The 14,288-nt window shown below is 42.5% G+C and overlaps 2 protein-coding genes across 4 annotated transcripts; both read left to right on the forward strand.

Annotated features, from left to right (window-relative positions):
• Positions 1–857: 857 nt before the first annotated feature.
• On the forward strand, positions 858–6,944 carry sapcd1 (suppressor APC domain containing 1). 2 transcript variants are annotated; one of them, XM_063906015.1, is made up of 5 exons: positions 858–1,125; positions 3,430–3,600; positions 3,708–3,863; positions 4,073–4,153; positions 4,953–6,944. In XM_063906015.1, the coding sequence occupies exons 1-5, from the start codon at positions 1,027–1,029 to the stop codon at positions 5,109–5,111; spliced, it is 666 nt and encodes a 221-aa protein (XP_063762085.1). In that variant the 5' UTR covers positions 858–1,026; the 3' UTR covers positions 5,112–6,944. The 2 variants fall into 2 exon arrangements, with proteins under 2 accessions (XP_063762085.1, XP_063762086.1); XM_063906016.1 differs by lacking the exon at positions 4,073–4,153 and having other exon boundaries at positions 860–1,125.
• A 1,500-nt stretch (positions 6,945–8,444) lies between these two features.
• prdm4 (PR domain containing 4) lies at positions 8,445–14,261 on the forward strand. Of its 2 annotated transcripts, none has more exons than XM_063905055.1 (12): positions 8,445–8,573; positions 8,820–8,883; positions 9,192–9,307; positions 9,712–9,900; positions 10,086–10,832; positions 11,149–11,298; positions 11,455–11,573; positions 11,671–11,756; positions 11,930–12,057; positions 12,144–12,701; positions 12,964–13,132; positions 13,299–14,261. In XM_063905055.1, exons 3-12 carry the CDS (start codon positions 9,193–9,195, stop codon positions 13,654–13,656), a joined length of 2,619 nt encoding a protein of 872 aa, XP_063761125.1. In that variant the 5' UTR covers positions 8,445–8,573; positions 8,820–8,883; position 9,192; the 3' UTR covers positions 13,657–14,261. The 2 variants fall into 2 exon arrangements, with proteins under 2 accessions (XP_063761125.1, XP_063761127.1); XM_063905057.1 differs by having other exon boundaries at positions 8,449–8,493.
• The last annotated feature ends 27 nt before the right edge of the window (positions 14,262–14,288 follow it).

Raw genomic sequence — 14,288 nt, forward strand, 5'->3', positions numbered from 1 at the left:
TTCATATTTAGCTGGCAAACCAACACACCTGTATCCTCCTTTCATATCTGCCATCCCCAGCTCCACTTCCTGCCCCTCACTCTGGTCTTTCCTGCTTTTTTGTTCCTGCACTCACTGCCAGTTCCACCCCTCTGTGTCACTGTGTCCATTACAGGGTTGGGAGGATGCCTTTAAAAATGTAATCCGTTACAATTACTAGTTACCTCATAGGACCAAGCACCGATTCACCATGTTCAAATCATAAATCAAAACTCACCTTTTCAGAACTGCTTTTAATCTGTCATTTGTGTTTCATATATTTAAAGTGTGTTGTTCTAAATGTGTGTTGATGAATTTCTACGAGTTTCCAGAAAAGCGCTCTATAAATAAAATGCATAATTACCTGTAAAACTTTTTTGAATCAGTAACCAAATCTTGGATTAACCTCAACAATAGTAGAGAAAGAAATATCGATACGATGTTTTTGACCTCAGTATTTTCTGTAAAACAATAGAACAATGTGACCTTAGACAAAAAGGAACAGATATACTGTATATAGGATAAAAAGTAGTAATAGTAGAGCTTGATAAGAAATCAGTATTCTTGTTTTAATAAGGACAACATGAAATTAGCCTAAAATGAAAACCAAAGAAAGTTCTGGCAGTACGTCTACCTGCATTTTGTAATCCCCATTTAAAAAATGTAATCTGATTCATCTTTCTTCATGTAACTGCCAGGGAATACTTTTGTTTGTATCCTATCAAGTAATCCCGTAACCATTACTCCCCCATACCTGGTCGATTACCCAGTCATGGCAGTGACATGTGGAATTTTTCATTACCTCGCCCCGGGGGCACCATGCTGTCCGTGCCTGTGTATCGTGCAGATTTTTTTTCCACCCCTGCCTTCTCTCTCTCTCTCCCTCACACACACTGTCACTCTCCCTCTGTGGTATTATTGTGAGTCAGCCGCTGTTGGCTGGGGTTTGTTGTTTGTGCTTCACTCAGCTGTATGGGGCAGTAGTAGTGGTTGTCAGAGCTGCTCTCCATGGCCTGTCGACCCCCCGGCTCTGGCTCCTACACTGTGGTTATCATCCCGCTGAAGACCAGCCTCTACAGCCTGGACGCTCTGCGCTTCTACCTATGGGTGAGTAGGGAGGTAGGATGTGTGTGTGTGTGTGTGGGGGGGTGATCCAGTATGAACGTGCTTTCTAATCAGCTAGATCTCTTTGACTGAAGTGTGCTTTTCTATGGTTGAGGATTGCTATCAGCTACTGTGTGTACTAACATGTGTTTTGTTTCCCAGTTTTAGCACCAAAGATTGTGGTTATACGGTAAAAGCTTACTGTACAGTTTCTGATTGTAAAAAGTTCCCTGCTTACTGTTACCAGTTGGAAATATCCGGACACGGTACCTTCACGTGACATTTTCTATTCCTCTGGAATGTGGAACTAATTATTCATTTGACTCATCCTTTAAAATAGTTCACTTTTCAATTTGATACCAAAAGAGAGTTGTTTAGTCGATTTAGACACACTCACAATCCCAATAAAAAGGCCTTTATAGGATTTTATCCACGTTAAATGTGTCTGAATTGAGTTGTTATGATTAATGTAACATGGAGGGTGTGTCAACAGGAACGCAGTCATTTGAAATACTAATAATTATTCCAACTTCCTGCAGTACACACCTCCTTAAAGATATCAAACGCCTAAAAGAAAATCTTCAATTTCAAATCAATATTAGAACTTCCACAGCCTTACTGTTAAATTATTCTTCCTGTACCATTTTACATCCCATAGTGAAGGAATTAATGCAGCTCCAAAGCTTCCTCAACACTCCAATTAATACACATGTTGCTGGTAAATTCTAAATTCTATCTAAAGTCACGATGTCCCATTAAGTTCTCCCTACGTTTTTGGATTGGGGAATGAAAAACAAGTACTGATGACTGAACTGACCTTGACTGGCACATGACAGCACGAGTGAATGATTCCTGTAAAAATGAGAACTTGTTTTGTCCATGCTGGACATTTTTTCTCGTAAAGTCCCTGTTTTTAATCGGTTTTCCCATCGTTGCTCCAGTGTTATTTTGAAAGTAGCGTGGCTGCAGTCATCCCGGTGATACATTCCCACATGTCAAGTCTGGCTCTCACAGCTTGCTGTTAAAGGCTGAATATAACCAGTTTTTTAACTACTGTAAATGTATCAGTGTAAGAGTTGAGATCTGAGATTATTATCATAGCTGTAAGATCTTATAATAAAACACAGGGAGCTTGCGGGCATGTATTGGTACTTGATTAATCACACGCAGCTAAAATGAACCATTAACTAGTGATACAATACTGTCATGAGTTCCTAACTTCCTCTTAATCCATGTGATTGCTTTAAAACCGGACTGTTACCCCATGACAGTGGAGGTGTATCACCACCACCCTACAGTATGTTATGATTGCCTGTTGGTTGTTAGCTCTGTGTGAGCCCATTTAAACAGCATGTTATCCAAAGAGCGGGGACAAAAGGACTAAAGGCCTCCTGCGGCTCTGTAGATTGGCTCTGCTGATTCAAACAAAGCCTTGGGGCCTCTGGAAGACAACAGGCAGCGCTGTGCATTAGTCAGCCCCATGGTGACATCAAACACACACACACACCTCACAAAACTGTCTGTATCTCCATAAACAACATGATAGAGTTTCTGGGGGGGTTTTCTGCTTTATTCAATTGTGGAAATGTGACCTGAAGAGTCTGGATGCTGACTATGAGAGATAATTGTTTGTTTCTAATGGGGGTTTTATGAAGTACTTATCATAGTGACAGTATTATCTACAGTAGATGGTGGTCAACCTGCCACCAGTTTGGATAAATAGGAAGGATAACAGGTGCAGCAGTGGAAGATATTTTAGCCACCTAAACGAGCGCCCACCCTTAAAACTGTGTGAGTTCCCTGTATTAACCAGAATAATTTCACTGCTTCCCCTTGCCGTTGGACAGCCTGAGTAAGGTAAAATTGCTATTTTATCAAAGAAGAGTGGTGTCTTTGACCAGAACAAATTCCCAGTACCATCCAAAAAGGGGTTGGTGGTAAGGTAAAGGGGAGGAGATATTCTTACCGGATGTGTCTCTGGGGGCAAATGGGCAGCAACCAATTAAAGAGTTTGTGGTTCATCCTACAGCCCATGCAGTCAACATGTCCGAGTGTCCTAGAGCAAGACACCTTAACCCCCAGTTGCTCCCTTAGGCATGTCAATGGGATTTCAGTACACTGATTCCCCAGTTCACAGCAGGACATTTCTTAGCTTCCTTGCAAGTACTCCTGTCTGGTTCTCCAGAAAGGGTATCTCCTGCTGCAGGTGATACACTTAAGGATAAGTACCTTAATTAAACCCCACTTCAAACATCCTGAAGTACCCCCCTGAATTCACGTGATTGAGATGTGTTCCTCCCTCGTCAGGTTAAGCGTCGTAAGGACTTAGAGCAGGAGAAGGACGCCCTGTGCTCGGGCCTGGAGGTTCTGGAGAAAGCCCGCCTCTGGTACATCCAGCGGCTGGAGGAGAACCGAGCCAGGAAGGGCATCATCCAGACCCAGAGTGGGGTCGGCATCCGGCAGGACGGTGCAGCAGAGGTACAAAGCGGGGCCCGGGTGCATGGCCTTATTTACTTTACTGATCATAACTCAGTGTGCTGTCACTCATGGTGTGTATAAACGCCCGCCTCCCTGCGTCTCTGCAGGCCTGGTCTTGCCTCCTCAGGTCTCGAATCCAGCGGGTGAACGGTTCCCTGGGCTCTGTGATGAGTGAGCCAAACGTCACCAGCGGCAGCAGCGCCTCTCTGCCCGGCGCAGTGACCGACAGCGACCTCCGGTGGCAGAACACAGCACTGGCTCAGGTAAGGAGAATGTAATTACTGTAAACCTTTAAAAGTCTAATTGTTTTACTTTCTTTTGACATGATTTTGTGAAATTAAATCCCCCCCCACCCCCTTTCATTTTTCTTTTCAAACAAATGATGCCTTTGTTTCAATTTGCAATAATTTCTGATGGATTAGTCTGTTTCCGTCTTTTTGATGTGGCCATTTTTCCCCCATATCTTTGACAGGAGGTGAGTGACAAGAACCGTAAGATCTCACTTTTGGAATTTGAAAAAGATGCCATCCTTGAGCAGCTTGATGAACTGCAGGCACGTTAATCACATCATTTCACTTCATGTCACACGGTTGCTAACTTATACCCACTTGTAAATATGTATTTAATTTAATAAATAACACTTAAGGGTGCATCATTGACTTCTGTATGATCCTTTAAGAACCAACCAGTTTTTGCTGAGTCACTGAAACTTCACTGACTTGATAGTACTGCTGTGATGATTAGTAACTTTATTATAACCAAGCCCTGTTGTCATTATGCATCATGAAACAATAACTATTATAATTGTCCACTCCCTGCATCTCACAATTGATACAGTGAATCAGAGAGATTGTTTTAAGTGCATCAGCATATTTTCTCTGCAGTGTTTAGGGTACAGCCTTGCATCATTGTGTGTCCTGTTACTCGCATTTGTTCCGTCTCTGAATGTGGGCTCTGTGTCTCGACACGTTGCAAAAACCTTACCTGGTGGTCCCGCACTGATCTTATTTAACTGATAACGTTATCTATCATAGTCATAGTGCATGTTTGCAGGTATGTTCTCTCCTGCACAGCACACATCTGCAGCCTTCAACACAGAAGGCAACACTAGCAGGCTTATCAAAGAACTCTAATCTGTGGCACACACACACACACACACACACACACACACACACACACACACACACACACACACACACACACACACACACACACACACACACACACACACACACACACACAGGTGTTCTCTGATCATGTTGTTTAAGATATTTATTAATCCCATCTGTAATAACCCATTCCCTCCTCCATCTTGGTTAATTATTTCAGCCATGGATTGATTTTTTTAACAGGACCAGGAGCCCAAAGTTGCAGGGGTCCAACTGGCCTTCAGCTACAAAATGTCACTCGAAGATATATACCAACGAGGAAGAATGTCAAATGACCACAACGAAACACATCCCACTCTGCAGTCAGCTGCAAAGAGACCACAACAAGACTCTAAATTGTGAAGACAATAAGGCAACTATAAAGACTCCAAAATAACGACAGAGAGAGGCAAAACACCTGCAAAATAACTACAAATAGACTTAAAATGACAACAAAATTACTTCAGAGACACAAATTGACTAGATCAAGACTCAAAATAACAACAAAAACACAGAAAATTATGTAAAAGCTAAACAAACATCCATGAAGTCTGTCTTGCTTATGTTGCAGAGATGCCCAGGCTTTTTTAAATGACTGTCCCAGGGGCCATTGTCAAATTGTTTGCTAATGATTCTACTTTCTTAATATCCTTAATTAGGAAACCTTTTTCTTTGCATGTGCATGTATGATGTAAAGATATTGAATACAAGTGTGCAGTATAATGTGGGAATCTTAGACTACAAGGTTAATGTAGAATATTTTTCAACAGATATTCAAGGATATGATCCTTAAAGTTACCGAAGCCTTTTTGTTAAATCCCATTCATGTATTAGCAACTACCCTCCTGTAAAATAAAGCAATGCCTGTGAGGAATATGTGCAGGAATGAGATTAAAATCAGCATGTGAGCATCCGGAGAGAAAACATCCATTATAGAGGAGGCTTTCATTTAAGTAGCTCCATCTTCCCTATCTTCAGAATGCCACTGAACCATCCAGCCCCGGGTACCAGCACTTGGATAATTATTGGGTCTAATTCACACACTGCACAGCCGAACACCTTTGTTGTGTCACGCTGTTGTGGTAGGCAGTGCTTTTCTTCCACAGCAGCACGGTTCATTTGAAAAGCACTCTGCTGGTCTCTCCAAACCTCTTCTATTTGTCTACATTATCATGTTTACTCCCCCCCCCCCCCATTTGTGGTTTGGGTTTTTCTTAAAATCTGAAATTGTGAGCTGTTTCCGTGAGGGTCAGCGGAGGTGGGAAGTATAAACACAAAAGCATGGCTTCCTGATAAATGCATTCTTAAAGCTGTTAGGGAGGAAAGCTTCCTGAGATATACAGTGCAGTCAGTAGGTGGTCTTTGAAGAGCACTCAGGGAATACACACATGGTTTGGGGTGTCATTTGTGGGCTTCAGAAGCCAGTTAAGCCTACTTGTTATTTATAGCTTTAAAGCACATTTTGTAGCTTTGTAATATATTAAAAGTATTTAAGATCTGTTGTGTAAAAATGTATATTAAATATTAATCAAGATCTTGTCTTTATCAAATGTTCTTCTGGAAAAAGCATTTTCACACCTTTAAAATATCTAGCATGAAAGGAGTGACACTATAAAACACAATGTTGGAAAAAAGTGTGTCCGCACTGTCAACATAATAATTAAAATGACTGTAAATGGGATCCATCCACAGTATCTTTTGAGGTTATACTGTCATGTCTTAATATGTTTGTTATTTATGTCGTTTTTCCTGTATTAAATACACTGATAAAAAACGATAATCAACCCCCAAAAAAACGTTACAATAACCCTAATGTATTGATGTGTCTGTCAATTGTACCACAAAATAACCATAATTCTTCTTTGTAAAATGAACTCTGAATTCTTACGCCCAATATTGTTATATGAAAGAATTACGTTTTTTTATTTCGTGCTATATTAACCTCATTCAGTTTTTAAAATATTGAGAAGCTACGGGTTTTTTTTCTTCATGTTTTCAATGTCACAACTAAAACAACCAATGAGCAGTTACCACAAAGCACATAACCACTATAAATGTAACATGCAAAAAAGATATTTAAGCTTTAAAATATTAACTGCTTTGTTAATCTGATTCTAATTCTGATGGTTGTTTGTTATTTGTTAACTATGTTCATTTCTGTTAATGCAGACTATGGAATAAAATCAGACAGTTGAATATTGTTTCCATTTGGCATGTTTTACTTTACAATTTAAATAATGTACGACAGATCACCTAGAGACATGCACTTAATATCAGTAAACAATTTCCCCACTATCATTGAGGCCAGTTTTGGATTCTCCATCACTGTTGCACTCTGTCCCCTGCGGCAGCGACGCACGGTTACGCGCATCTCCAACAAGTGGCATCTCCATCCCGGACACGTTTAAGTCCAGTAGACTCTGCAGCTGTTTGATATAGTCAATAGCAGCGCGCAGGGTCTCCACTTTGCTGAGCCGCTTGTCCCCAAACTCCTGCGGCAGATGCTCTCTGAGCCGTGCATAACCTTCGTTTACGCAGCGCACTCGGTGCCGCTCCCTTTCGTTCCTCTTCCGGATAAACGCAGGCTCAAATGAATAATCATACACACCGAGGGGAACATGGAAAGGGAAATAAGGTAGCTGTCTGTAAGGTAACCTCTGTCCGTGCACTGGGTCCAGATATGCGTCCAGGTGGAGGGGCAGTCTCAGTCTTAACGCATCCTTGTAGTGTGCTGCACCGTCCAAGCCGTGGAGAGCCAGTGGAGGGATGAATGGAGTATGCTCCATTATATCCTTACAAGTATGGGACATCTTTCTGAAAGAAAAAAAAGACAAATTGAAATACATAGCTGTTAAGTATGAAATACACTTTGCTCCATCAATGCAACTTACCCTGAGTCTCCTCACAGTCATCTCGTGTTTTCAGCAAGAATTTCCTTTAAATCTCACCACTTCGTCACTAAATATCTAGGTTATGATCTTCTGAAAGTGGGCCCCTCTTGATTGGGTAAATGTTCTGTCCGTATGTCATCTTGTTAGTTTGGGTTTTGAGGCTGGAGGTATGGTGGGTGTGATACGGGGCGGAGATGCAGCGTGGTTTTCTTATCAAGATAAATGTGTTTACATGAAGTTTCTTCCTTCCGTTCACACTGTGAAGCAACTCTCATCACGAAACTGACTTTTTAATTGTAAATGTGTCGCACATTTAACCAAAATTAACTTGGTTTAATTTGTAATGATCTAAGCTGTGTATAAATATGTTATGTCAAAGAATGATCATTTAAGTTTACTCTTGGGTAGTGAAAGATGACATTTGTGTGGTGGAACATCTAACAATGAATTCAAATTATGAGTGACATTAAATTATTTGACAATTTCGGTGACATATGTTCAACATTGTATATTAGTTAGATAGATAGATAGATAGATAGATAGATAGATAGATAGATAGATAGATAGATAGATAGATAGATAGATAGATAGATAGATAGATGGATTTTTAAAAAAGGGTCCCCAGTAATTTTAATGACAGTATTCTTGGAAGTAATGAATCTCTTACTATGGTATTATTTTATCATATTAAGTCATTAAAAGGGAAAGTTTAGAATAATGACTTACATATTTATCGGTAGAGTGAAGGACGGAAAATCTGACCTGAGCTAGAGCCCACGTTCGCTCTTACATCTGCGCATGCGCACTATGGGCTAGAATACTGTCATGGCCCCGTTCAGGGAGCTATTGTGCTGGTATGTTTTTATTTTTAAGTCATACTCCTTTTCAAATAAGCAGTATTTTTGGAATGGAGATTCACATTCGGTGGTGACAGGTATTTATGCACTTTAAGATAGCTAAAATGCATGATGATTCTCTGTTTTGACGATGTTTGTATTTGTAAGTTAGCAAGGCTAATGTTAGCATTGTAACACAACTGGTTGAAGGTACTTGCAAAAAATGTCGCTTTAAATGCTATTCTTTGTTTTATTGGAGCTGCTCGAATGGAAAATCTACAAGAAGTATGAACTGGGTGTTGTTTAGGTAATGTTGTTATTATACCAGGTGTTTTATTTCACAGGGAGAGACGAATAAAAGCACCCCTCAGCAGTACGAGGTGAAGGATGGGCAGTTGTTGAATTCAGGTAACGTTGCTTAAGTGTACTAACTATGTGTCTCTACATGCTAACAATTACATAAGGGCAATACATCGAAATTAAGACTGATAAAATAGACTTAATCTAAGTGTTCATGATAGCTAACAGTGACTAAACAGTAGCCAGATAACAAACACTGTTTGCATGCTATGAGCTCGCTGACTTATAGATAAATAGATACTTTTTGGATCCCAAATTTGCAGCAACTGAAATATACACTTATACTACAGGAGCAGAAACATATACACACAGCATACACTTCTTTCTCTGGAGTAACGCTGCTGTTGTTCCTGCAGGATGAATGACATGAACCTGAGTCCTGTGGGCATGGACCAGCTCAGTGTGCCCTCAGTGAGTGCCAGCCACCTGGGTCTGCCCACCTCCCCCACACACAACCCCATTCCCACTACAGGTAGGAAAGACACCACCAGCCAGGCCTGTTCGCTCAAACAACGCACTATAGCAAGACCAAGTGTGATAAGACAAAGCGTCACATGGTCAGAGACTGTATAGATTGAAGTTAAAGAGGGGCACAAATTCCTCGTATGTGTAAACCAACTTGGTTATAAAATCGATTCTGATTCAGTTTTTTTGTTGACATCCTCTCAAACTATTGGGTCATGTTTAGATTTGCCCTGTTTTTAATTTTTGAATGTTTTATATAGAGTAACATACACTTTTAAAGTTTATAAAATAGTTATTCTACATTAGTCTTTGTTGGATTAGATATTAAGGATCAAGTCTCAGGCTTCTGCTTTCTTTCCTTTCTTTACAAAAAAATATTCTTGATGTCATTTCTTTTTTATTATGGTTCAGGCATGCCAGTGGCCATCCCCAGCCTGGGCCCTTCCCTGGGCTCCCTCCCCTCGGCCCTATCGCTGATGCTCCCCATGGGTCCGCTGAGTGACAGAGGAGTGATGTGCGGCCTGCCGGAGAGGAACTACTCTTTGCCCCCGCCTCCGTACCCCCACTTGGAGAGCAGCTACTTCCGACACATACTGCCAGGTAAGAAGCTGTTTGTGTGTGGGATATAAAACTCATCTCAGAGCAGTCTTCCAGATTCTTGTGTTGTGGACGCTCATTTAATTTGGCTTTATCCCAGATGGTCTAAATTGTTAGCCTTTCCTCCAGTTGCATTTTGTAATTTTGAAGTGACAGTAATCACGTTCCCTCTTACGTTCCTGCTGTAGGTATCCTGTCCTATCTGGCTGACCGTCCACCCCCTCAGTACATTCATCCCAGCAGCCTCAACATGGATGGGACCCTGTCTGTGGCCAGCAACAACCCCTCAGGTCTGGATCACTACAGTGGCCCTGGAGGCCCCCTGGAGCAGGGCCTGGTGCCCATGGACTCCAGACAGGTCAGCGGCCAGGGGGACCTCCACCAGCCCGGCACTCATGAGCTGGACTCTTCGGGATTGGCCATGGAGTCACGTGTCAGCAGCCCCATGTCCCCTGACCGGATGGGGGAGGAGCTGGCTTCCATGGAGGGAGTCGGAGTGGTGTCGGTGTCTGACTCCCAGCAGCAGCTCGGAGGTGGGAGGCAGTCTCAGCAGCACGATGGACTGAACGGGGTGGACTCGTCCGGCGGGGTTATGCCCCTCCATGGACCCCCTGTTCTGGAACTACCCGTGGTAATGGAGCCAGATCACATGGGGGGTCGAGTGGGGAACACTGGAGGAGGAGGAGGAGCAGGAGGACTCCACACAAATGGGGAGTTGAACTCGGGCGTAGTCAGTGTGGTGCTGAGCCAGGGCCAGCTGGAGCCAGTGTCGCTCCACGGACACTCTGGGATGGGGCTGGAGGCGGTGAACGTGTCCCCCATCACTGCAGAAGTGTCGCTGGGGCCCGAAAATAACCTGGTGCTGGTCAACTCCACCCTGCAGCTGGAGGACTCCACCTCCAACAAGGAGAACATGGTCACTGCCTACACCATCTGTGAGTGTGTTTTTTTCTTTTAACCTTAAAAATATCAATGGATTTTAAAATCATTTTCTAGGTCTGACAAAAGTTTTAGAAGCTATGAAGCTCTGGAAAAACTATTATTCCTCCAAAATTAGTTAAGTACATTACTTTATTCTTACCTTCTCCCATTTTTTTTCTCACTAATACCTTTTTGACAGCAATTAATTCTAGAAATCAGTCTTGAAGTTAAAGTAAAAAAAACATGGTGCACACAAAGCAGGTCCTCGACTCCCTATAAGGCAATAGTCTTGTATCTGTATTACCTCGTTATGTTGTTATTGTCTCCCAGGGTGCACGCTGTGTGAGCGCTCGTATACCTCAGACTGCCCAGAGCACGGACCGGTCACCTTCATCCCTGACGCTCCGATCCAAAGCCGGGCGCGCCTCTCTCTGCCGCGTCCGCTGTGCCTGCGCATCTCAGTGGCTGACGAACCGCTCGGTAAGAGCGTTGTGATCATTTATACGTCTGCTAGTTCATTTTTATCCGTGTTTATATAAAGAAATTATAATTTGTATATAAAAAAACTAACACATAAGTAGACAAAGCTTTTAGTAGACTATAAATTAGCTTGCTGACATGATGTGCCCCCTTTAGGAGTTTTTGCACGGGACATCATTCCCCCAAGGACCTGCTTTGGACCAATGGCGGGCCAGCACTGTAGCAACGTGGATTTCTCTGATTGGCCAGAAAAGGACACGCCACAAATATGGAAGGTCAGTGCGGTGGATTCTTTTTTTTTGGACTGTGGGTTTTCCCGTCACAATCAGTGCAAAACTATATTAAGTGATAAACCCGTCTCTTTTGTCTCAGATGTACCACAACAATGTGCTGGAATTCTACATCGTGACAACAGACGAGAACGAGTGCAACTGGATGATGTTTGTACGCAAAGCAAGGTAAGGAGTTAATATGTATTTCAAGACAACCAGAATTTTGATAAATGGCAAATACAATAATGAGAAGTGCCAATTTGTCATCGCTCGGGATCAATGTTTGCATTGACATTTCGCCAATATGTAAATAAACCTGTGGTGTTTATGTGTGTGTGTGTGTGATTGTGTGTGTTTAGGAGCCGTGAGGAGCAGAACCTGGTGGCGTACTCGGCCAACGGTAAACTGTTCTTCTGCACAACCACAGAGATCCACCCGGACCAGGAGCTGCTCTTCTACTACAGCCGAGACTACTGCAGGCTGATGGGTGAGATGACGGATGACTTTACATGTTGTGATTTAGGTTATCCACTGCTTGATGTTGACCTTTATACTGCCTTTGGGTCTCCACAGGTGTTCCTCAAGAGCCAGAGGGCCAGATCTGCCAATGTGGCAAAGAGTGCTCCTCTTTCTCCGAGCTCAAGTCTCACCTTGGCAGCCATAACAGCAACCACAGCCATAACCAACCTCCACACAGCCACAGCCCAGCGCAGCAGGACCACTCTCAACAGCAGCAGCAACAGCAGCAGCAGCAGCAACAGCAGCAACAGCAAGAGCAGCAGCAGCAGCAACACCAGGAAGAGAAGCTGACCAATGGGACCTCAAGCTCTTCCTCCTCCCCATGGCCCTGTCACGCCCACGCTGGGGGACAATTACACAGCAGCAGCAGCAGCAGCAGCAAAGGCGGCGGTGATAGAAACTCTAACAATGTAACAGCCAGAGGAAAAGGTCAGGGTCATGTTCGGGAGAAGAAATTCAAGTGCAGCATGTGTTCCCGGGCTTTCATCACATCCACCAGGCTCAACGTGCACTTCATGGGGCACGTGGGCATGAAACCACACAAGTGTGATTACTGCAGTAAGGCCTTCAGCGATCCCAGCAACCTCAGGCAGCACCTCAAGATTCACACAGGTAAAGGGGCCTTATTATGCTTTGGGGGGTTTTCCCTTTCCTCTAGTGTGATTATATAGGTTTAAGTGCATGTAAATGGTGCGCAAAGGCTAACATCCTAAAGTTCCTACACACTCATTCCCCTCCAGCACAGGCAGTATGGGAAAAATAAAGATCTTTTTGAACAGTAAACGTGTAAACATGTCACAGTAGAGGTACCAAATACCAAAATGAACCTGAAAATGAAATGAATACGGCTTTTTTTTTCTTTTCGGCACAACAGGTCAGAAGAACTACAGATGCACTGTTTGCGAGAAGCTGTTCACCCAGAAATCCCATGTGGCGTCGCACATGCTCATCCACACCGTTGCAGAGAAATTCAAGTGTGACCTCTGTGAACGAGCATTCATCAGGAAACATGACCTGAAACAGCACATGTTCTCTCACACACAGTACGTTACTTATTTATTGCACTTTATATAAAACTGTAGAACTAAGCTGATGTTTTAGTTTGTTTGCCTTTTCTTTCAGTCTGCTGGTCTCTTTTGCAGGAGAGATTTTTTGCAACCAAGGATATAAACGTTATATAATGTGTGTATTGTCCGTTTTTCCCCGCAGCGAGCGCCGGATACAGTGCCCAAAGTGCAACAAACATTTCCTCAAAAACAACCACCTGAAGAAGCACATGAACTCTCACGAGGGCCGGCGAGACTTTGTCTGTGAGAAATGCCACAAAGCTTTCCTCACCAAGTACCACCTTACCCGTCACCTCAAAATATGCAAAGGGCCCAAGACTGAGAGAGCGTCGCGTAAGGAGCAGGAAATAGAAGAGGAAGAAGAAGAAGATGAGGAGGAGGAGGAAGAAGATGAGGACGATGGCAGTAGAGGAAGAGGAGCAGATTCAGCCAGCAATGAAGACTGCGGTTTAGACGTTGGGGGATACAACTCGGAGAAGTCCCTGTCACCCCCCCATTGACAACACTGTGCCTTTTTGAGATTTTATTTATATACTTTACTACAAAACTGATGTTTACCTCCAGTTTTTTGCCAAATGTCTGTTTCATTGTCACATATTCACTGCATTGCAATTACCACATTGTATATAATTACACGTCAAGTCTCACAATATTATCAGTGCTGCTAAAATAATATTTGTCCTATTAAAAGAGAACTGATAAACATCTGACTGTATTTCTACAAAGCTCTCCTTTCTCTTCATTACCTCAGACCTGTGTAATATTGGTTACTTATTTCTTTTAACCCTCAATAACATGGGATGAATGGCTGGTGTTCATTTGTAGTTGCGTAATAATGTCAATTCAAACTTCTGATGCCATATTCTTGCATTTTAGAGCTGATATGTTATTGCTAACTGGACTGTGCATTACTCTATATATTTAAAAACAGGATTTTGTATTTCTTTTTATTTAAGTAAAAATGTCTGTGTGAATGAAAGTAAGACAGGAAAACGGGAATCTGGGCATTAAATTGATATTCCTTTTTGTTTGTGTTTAAATCATGAAATGTTATAGCTCCATCCTATCTGTTGCATTATGTTTGAATAAATGGACATTAACTGCTGCTTTATGTTGTTGACTGATTGAATTG

This window comes from Eleginops maclovinus, chromosome 17 (genome assembly GCF_036324505.1).
Source record: "Eleginops maclovinus isolate JMC-PN-2008 ecotype Puerto Natales chromosome 17, JC_Emac_rtc_rv5, whole genome shotgun sequence".
In the NCBI taxonomy this organism is placed as follows: Eukaryota; Metazoa; Chordata; class Actinopteri; order Perciformes; family Eleginopidae; genus Eleginops; species Eleginops maclovinus.